Raw genomic sequence first — 7,303 nt, 5'->3', positions numbered from 1 at the left:
AGAAGGACTTGGGGTGTTGGTTGACGAGAAGCTCGCTGTGTCCCAGCAATGTGTGCTCGTAGCCCAGACAGTGAACCGTATCCTGGGCTGCATCACCAGCCGCGTGGCCAGCAGGATGAGGGAGGTGATTCTCCCCCTCTACTCCGCTCTGGTGAGACCCCACCTGCAGTGCTGCGCCCAGCTCTGGAGCCCCTTCCAGCGCTGGAAGGCAAAAAGAAAAGCCTCCTAGGAGCCTGCTTCAAAAGTGTCTTGTGTCTTCCTCCAAGAGAGGAAATGCGGGGCCTGGACACTTGCCTCTACTTCAGGGTTAGTGCTGGGTGAGCTACAGGAGCCCCCAGGCCCTCTGGGCGGCTCCCTGGCCCCCCCGTGCTGCGATATGGCCAGGGATCCAAGGCAGGGCGGGGTCTCGGCTTTGATTTCTCACCCTCATCCCTTCGTCTCCTTCACGTGGGCCTGCCCATGTCCAGTGCCGCTGGCTGCTCTGCACGCAGCAGACTGTCTGCCCCCCGGTCTCTCCGGGGCACCGCGAGACCTCCCTTGGCTCCGGGACTTCAGATCAGTCTCCTGGAGGTGAGAGGGACAGCAGAATCGCTGCCTCAGCTCTTTGTCTTCCTTGCAGACCCTGGAAGCCATGGACACGATGCTAGACACGTTGGTGCTCAACTGTTCTGCCTCCAGAGTCAGCGAGGAGCTGCAGAATATCTTTGAGGTCTGGCACGTGCAAAGAGTGGGTTTCACAGGGGCTGCTCCTCACCCTGGAGGGAGGGAAGGGATTGTCCGCTCTTGAGTGGACGGTCCCCACACCAGTGCCATGCAGAGAGAGCACACTGCAGGGAGGGTGCCCACCTCCCTTGGGTAACCAGGGGCTGCCCAGCAAGCTCTTTCGGAGCACAGTGGCTGCAGAGGCTGGCATCTGGCTACCTGCCTGGCCACAGGCTTGGCCCGGGGGTTTTGTCCCAAGCCTGCGAGCCACGCTAGGGCACGAACCCCGCTACAGGCTTTGCTCAAGATCAGAGGAAGCCTTGATGGATGGTGCGAGTCCAGCCCAGGAGTTGAGCAGTGCAGCCTCTGCTGAAGCGGGCGTCCGCTCCCAGGGCACACCAGCGTCTTCTCTCCTCCCAGATGCTGTTGCCTTTCACCACCTCCGAGAGAGAAGCTGTGCGGGAGAGGACTGTGAGGAGGATTCGGGTGCTGAGCAATTTTCTGGCCAACAATTCCACGCTGAAGGTAAGGAGCCAGGCGCCCTCCAGAGCACAGCAGAGCAGCCCGCAGCTCTCCCCGTGTGGGGCTGCTGCCCGGCTAGCTGCTTTGGGAGCCGCGGCTGGCGTGGCCCTGCAAAGCCCTGACTCGCCAGGGACCAGCCCTGGGCACGCTCTTGGGTTCGGGACTTTGGCACCAGCTGCCTGCCCTCCAGCCTTCTGCTGTTCTGCCTCCCTTGCCCAGGCCTGGCTCTACTTTGGAAGAGAGATGTGCCACAGAGTCTGCTACCCAGAAATCCGCATTCAAATCCTGGGACAGCTGCTCGGACGTCTCGCCCTGTTCCAGTTCTCCAAGGAAGAGACAAGCTGTCCCGCTTCCGATGCTCTCTTCTGCCTCAACATATTCATGCAGAAGCAAGAAAGTAAGAGACGTTGTGGTGGGCTTCATCCCTCCACACACAGACATCTCCTGACAGGTCTGCTTCTCTTCCTGACCGCCTTTACCCCTTACCGCTGCTTCCTGTAGCATCCCAGCTGTCCTTTTGCTGCAGAAGCTGAGTGCTCTCCTGAAGTCCAGGATCTGTTCTCTGCTGCTTTCCTTCCTCCCTCCTTTCAGGATCCTGAACCCCACTGTTTTGTGGTCCCCACGGCCAAAGCTACCATTGAGTGCCACGTCCCAAAGCCACACCTTCCCTCTTAGTAAACGGCTGTTCACTCTGTGCACCACCACGGCTGATGCCTCCAGCCCTGCCACAAGCGTAGCAAGAACCATGCCCCACGCTCTCCCGAAAGCTCCTTGACCGCTTCTCTCCTGCCATCTTGCCATCAGATCTCGGGGCGGTTTGGTAAGCTTGCTGGCAAAGCTGCTGTGTCTTATTGCCTCTTCTGTGTTTCCCCCACTATTTAGGCAGGTCAATGCTAAAGGCTAAAGCACCGCAGCTCCATTGGGAAGATAAGACCATCTCCTTGCTGCGTGCAGAGGGCACCAGAGACCTGGTAATAAGCTCCCCACCTTGCTGGGCCTCTTGTCCATGGCATCAGCAGGGGACGGGCGTGAGCAAAGGCATCCAGAGTCAGCGGGGCTGGCATGGCCTCACTGTCCCTGGTGTTCCTGCTGTCCCCGAGCAGGGATGATGCAAGGGCTGCACTTTGGTGTCCCGGCAGCAGCTCCAGCTCTCGTGGCCACCAGCAAGCCCTGGCTCGCTGTAGGGCCAGCACGTTGTGCCCAGGAGCCCAACCTTCCTCCCTCACTCGGGGGTGGGGGTGGGGGTGGGGGTGGGGGGTTGGGCTCGCTTCTCGTCCTCATCCTCCCCTGTGCAGTGATGGCAGCCCTGCAGCCAGCTTTCCTGTGAGCCCTGCCACCAGCACTGCCGGGCATCTCTCGCCAGGGCTGCTCGCACTGCCCATCTAAGCAGCACCACCAGGGCACTCGGGGCAGCGTGCCTTGCCTCCCTCCCTTCCTTTCGTAGGAGTTTGGAAAATACCTCCACCCTTCTGAGAGGACAGACGTCGTCCTTGTGGCCATCGAGGCGCTGGCAGACTCCGGCATCTTTGTGAAGGAAGCGAGAGAAATGCTGGGTGCGGTCATGAGGGACCCTGATTTCTGGCTGGTGGATGTAAGTGGCCTGTGGCTGGGTGCCCTGCCCATGAGCCCTGCCAGGCCTTGTTCCTCTCTCCCTCCCTTCCAAACCCAGGTGTCTCGAAAGGCAGCAGAGAGGGATGGGGAGGGCAGCTGAGGAAATGGCTGCACTCCAGTGGCAGCACCATCCTCTCCTGCGTCCCCTCTAGGTTCCACAGCTCATGAAGTGCATCCACAAAAACCTCAAACACATCAACAGGGAGTCAGCCCGGCAGAGCCTGCAGTCCTTACTTCTCCTGCTGACTGACCGGTACCCCATGCAAGTGGTCGTGAGCCTGTTGAAGCTCTCTCCACCAGAAGACAGGTACGGGCCCCAAAAGCCATGGGAGGGCTTGTTCCCTGCAGGGAGAGGCGCCCAGAGACTTTCTGGCTGCCAGACCCAAGGAATGCTGCAGGACACCCCCGAGGAGCAGGGCTCTCCTTCCCACGCTTTCCAGCCCTGGTGGCTCGGCCAGGCCCGCAGCAGCCAAAGCTGGCCGAGCCAGCCCAGAGCCTCGCCATCGCTCTCCTCCCAGCCCCGCGGGGAACACCACCTCAGCCTTCTCCTGCTGCCCAGGGCATCCCGACCGAGGGGCAAGGTCTGCATCCTGCGGAGCTGACCCCGGCCGTGCTGCTGTGGCTGAGGCAGCCCTGCTGACAGAGCACTCTGGCTTGCAGCACTGACGTGGCCACCTGGGAGATGCTGTTCTCCGTGCCCCAGACTTTGGAGAATATCTTAAAGGAGCTCCTCAGCAAGCTCCAGGGCACGGAATTACGCAGCCTGGTCCCGTCAGCCGCAGAGGACGCCTTCATCCCCCGCTTGGCTGTGAGTTCCCAGAAAAGGCCCTGATTGCCTTCAGCGAGCCCTGCAGGCTCTGCCAGTATCTCACTGCTGTGTTTGTATCAGTCGGAGGACGTTGCTGACCCGTCCCGCCTCGAGAGCCATCAGAGGCATCCAAGCCTGGCGACGGTCTCCCTCTTTCTCAGAAGCCTCATCGCGCTGTCAGGCAGACCTGACATGGTGAGCAGGGCGTTGTCAAGGGGGGAGCCACGTTGTCAGGCGGGGGCTGGGGCAGGGGGTAAGGCGGTCGCGTGGCCTCGGCCAGGAGAGACTCCCGTGCCACCGCCTGCCGGGAAGCCGGACCCGGACCCGGGGCTCGCTGACCAGAGCATTTTTGCCAGGGTGGTCTTTGACCGTTGCACCAAAAGGAAACTGCCTTTCATCCAGGCAAGAAAAATGCAGGTTCTCCTGCCGCCCGTCATGGAGGTGCTCCAGGATGGCGATGCAGATATCGAGAGGGAGGTCCTGGTGGTCTTCCGGAATGTGATGGGTCACCTGGAGAGGAAGGAGGCCAGCCCCATCGCTCTGCAGCTGGCAGAGAGGCTCCCGCCCCTCTTCAACGAGGTAAGGCTGATGTGGGAGCCTGAGCACCGTGGAGGGGTGCGGGGCAAGGACAGCTGCCCTTCAGCCCAGCCCTGCGGGCAGGGCCTTCTGCCCTCCTCGCTCCCCTGGGCTCTCGTGGGATGGCTTCTGGGCTTTGCAGCCCAGCCTGGCTTCCCCAGGCAGGCGGATGCCTCCGGGCAACCTGAGCCCCCTGTGCTGGGGCCCAGCCTGGCCCCTGTGCAAAGCACCTGTAGGCCAAGAGCCCCAAGGGCTCCCCAGCTGTGCCGCCAGGCAGGAGCGGAGATTCCCACAGCTCCTGTGTGCACAGCTCGACCCTGGAGCACCTCCCCTCACATCTGCCATGCTAATGCTCACAGTAAGCAGGGAGTGGCTCTTTCTCAAGTCCCCCTCAAGTCCTTCTCCCTACCAGGAGTCCAGCCAGACAAGAGAGCTCTCCATCAGCCTGTTGAGAGACGTGCTGGAGACTGTGGTGGGGGACGACCGGAGGAGGATGAAGAAGAAAGCGCAAAGGGGCCTGCTGCCATTGTTCTTTCACCTGCATGACGGGGCTGACACCGTGGCCAAGGCAGAGATTCCAAAGCTGGCAGGGCGTGCTGACCCCCCGGGCGAGCGTCAGGGGCAAGAGCTGCTGGCAGGCAGATGCTGGGAATGCGTGTCGCCTCTGGCTCCCACTGCCCAAGACACTGAGGACAGGGCAGAGCTGCCGTCCGTCCCTGCACGGGTCCCACCACGGCCTTCCTCATCCCCCAGTGCCTCTTGCTGCGGAGGTGGAAGGGCAGGCGGGGTCCCCTCCCAGCTACGCTCCCTCCGTTCAGCCCTCCTCCCGCGCAGCCCTTAGGAAGGGTCCCTGCAGACCCAGTGTGAGCAGGGGCAGAGAAACTGGCACGGACATTTCCAACACCTGTGCCCTAGCTGGTCCAGCAGGGCTCAGCAGCAGCCCGTGGCCACTGAGACCTGAACAGGCGCATCCCTGCGGGTTTTTCAGGCTGTCCCTGGAGGTGTTGGAGGCTGAGGCTTTGAGCCTCCGTCCCTGTCCCCCAGGCCTGTGCCCAAGGGAGCCCCAGAGGCTGGTTTGGGCCAAGGCGTGTCCCAGCTTCCCGAAAGGGCAGGATCACCCCAGGAGCAAAGGCAAGAGGGGGGCGATGCCAGGTCTCCTTCCCCAGGCTGTGGTGCCGTGTCTTGACTTCTGCTCCTCTGCAGGTCTCTGGGGAAGCCCTCATCGTCGCTGCAGAGCTCCTCAAGTGGAAACAGCTCAAGCACCTTACCCAAACAGAGCAGACATGGAGAATTGGAGAGTGCTTGGTGAGTGTGAGCCCCGGGGCCTGGAGACTCTGGCCCTTGGGGGCCTCGCAGTGGCACGGAGGGCTCTCGGTACCGCTGGGACCTCTCAAACTCAGCCCCACAGGGCTCCTGGCTGGGAGACAGGAATGGCCTGGGGGGGGGAAGGAGAAAGGGAGGTGCTGGGAGGAGGGGCTGGTCCAGCCAACTGGGGAGGCTCTGTGACACGGCCATACCCTTGTGCTCCCTCTAGCTGGTGCAGAAGAGGAGCAGGGCTGAAGAATACTTGAATCGGAGCCTGCCGTACCTGCAGGACGCTCAGGCTGCCTTGCGAGAGGCAGCAGTGAGGTTCATCGGTGAGCCAGATCCCCCCCGAGTGCCTCTTTTGGCAACCTGGCCCCAGTCCCTGCTGCTGTACTGGCAGCAAGGAGGCAGCCCTGTGCCTGCCAGAGCCCCAGCTGCCCCGTGCAGGGCTTGGCCTCCCTCTCCCACCCCTGCCCGGGCAGCTGGGCTCCGTGGCCGCCTTGCTCTGTCCCACCCGCCTCGGGCACTGGTCTTCCTTGGGCTCTGCCCTGATGAGGGGGAGGAGGGCGTGCAGCCAAGGCGGCAGGGCGGGCTGCTGTGCTGCTGGGAGCACGCTGGGGAGCGGGAGGTCTGACGACGCCCTGTGCCTAGGGCTCGCCGCGCGGCACCTGAGGGACCAAAGCAAGGAGAAGCGGGCTGAGATCTGCAGCGGCGAGTAGGGGCAGTGCCGTGTTGGCCGGGGCTGGTGGGGCAGGGGACAGAGCCAGGGCAGGGGGCTGCCCTGCCCTGCCTCGCTCCAGGGAAGCGGAGGGGCATTTGGGGCATTCCTGGGCAGTGGCTCTCTCCTGGCCAGGGGAAGAGGCGAGTGGGGCTGGCATGGTCTGGAGGGGATGCCTGGGGCTCTCTGCAGACACGAGACTTCATCTCAGCTCCATTTCTTTGTGTCGCAGCGCTCAAACCCTTGGAGGAAGACGTCGAGCCCTCGGTCTGTTCACTGGCGCTCCAGACCGTGCTGATCGTGAGTTCTCCAAGGAAGCAGCCAGCATCAGGATGGACTCGGGTGCTGTGCTGCTGGCCCTGCAAAGCCAGGGAGGGGTGAAGCTGTCCTTGGGAAAGTGGAAAATGAAAGCTGCATCAACCAACCCGGTCCCCTGGTATCTTTCACGCGGGGAGCGTCCTTCACGTGCGGAGCGGGCACCATCATTCCCCGTCTCTGCCGCTGACGGAGGGACAGGCAGCTCGCGCCTCGGCACACCCCTGGCTGCAGTCGTTTGACAAGCTTCCCCCTCAGCCAGGCTTTCCCCCCAAAGTAGCTGTGTTTGTTCACCCCCTGGGGAAGCCTGTTCTTAAGGGGGGGGCGAAGGGGAAAGGGCAGCCCCCGAAGGAGCGCCCACCACATCCTTCCCTTCAAGATGCTGCGTTTCTACAGACTGTTTCATTTCTCAGTTTGCCCTGAAGTTTGACTCTTTCCCTGAGGCAGAAAGAGAAAAACGGGGCTTGTGGGAACCACGGAGAGCTCTTTGCAGAAGTTCGGGACTTAGGCAGTGACCAAAGCACGTTTCCGAAGACCAGCGGTCCTGTTTCCTGGTGAGGCTAGCAACAGGAAGTAGTCTGGCCACAGCTTGGAAACGCGAGAGTTGTGACCGTAGGGGTGTTTCTGGTTCTTTTGCGCCCTGCCGCTCTGTTGGTAGTTTCGAGGGTGACGGCGTTTCCTAGTTGCCGCGACTCCGTGGTGAAAGACGCCTTTTGATTTTCCACGCAGCCTGGAAGCGGAGAAGA

The 7,303-nt window shown here is 62.2% G+C and overlaps 2 protein-coding genes across 2 annotated transcripts; both read left to right on the top strand.

Moving 5' to 3' along the window:
* Positions 1-240: 240 nt before the first annotated feature.
* Positions 241-2,800, top strand: LOC147412305 (maestro heat-like repeat-containing protein family member 7; the record flags this gene model as incomplete). Its single annotated transcript, XM_086481500.1, has 6 exons — positions 241-306; positions 620-709; positions 1,123-1,227; positions 1,444-1,621; positions 2,107-2,195; positions 2,669-2,800. Coding segments are annotated over exons 1-6 (627 nt in total), but the record flags the coding sequence as incomplete, so codon positions are not given.
* A 263-nt stretch (positions 2,801-3,063) lies between these two features.
* LOC147412304 (maestro heat-like repeat-containing protein family member 1) lies at positions 3,064-6,229 on the top strand. Its single transcript, XM_086481497.1, has 7 exons — positions 3,064-3,142; positions 3,496-3,643; positions 3,725-3,838; positions 4,046-4,222; positions 4,632-5,524; positions 5,754-5,856; positions 6,176-6,229. Exons 1-5 carry the CDS (start codon positions 3,096-3,098, stop codon positions 5,058-5,060), a joined length of 915 nt encoding a protein of 304 aa, XP_086337623.1. The 5' UTR covers positions 3,064-3,095; the 3' UTR covers positions 5,061-5,524; positions 5,754-5,856; positions 6,176-6,229.
* The last annotated feature ends 1,074 nt before the right edge of the window (positions 6,230-7,303 follow it).

Source organism: Leptosomus discolor, unplaced genomic scaffold (assembly GCF_034619465.1).
Source record: "Leptosomus discolor isolate bLepDis1 unplaced genomic scaffold, bLepDis1.hap2 HAP2_SCAFFOLD_261, whole genome shotgun sequence".
In the NCBI taxonomy this organism is placed as follows: Eukaryota; Metazoa; Chordata; class Aves; order Leptosomiformes; family Leptosomidae; genus Leptosomus; species Leptosomus discolor.
Note: the sequence above shows the minus strand (reverse complement) of the source record. Positions and strands in the feature narration are given on the sequence as shown.

Coding starts and splice junctions, on each gene's coding strand:
- LOC147412304 (XM_086481497.1), top strand. CDS start 3,096: ATGCAAGTGGTCGTGAGCCTGTTGAAGCTCTCTCCACCAGAAGACAG. Junction 3,143..3,495: donor CTCTCTCCACCAGAAGACAG/GTACGGGCCCCA, acceptor TCTGGCTTGCAG/CACTGACGTGGCCACCTGGG. Junction 3,839..4,045: donor TGTCAGGCAGACCTGACATG/GTGAGCAGGGCG, acceptor CCTTTCATCCAG/GCAAGAAAAATGCAGGTTCT.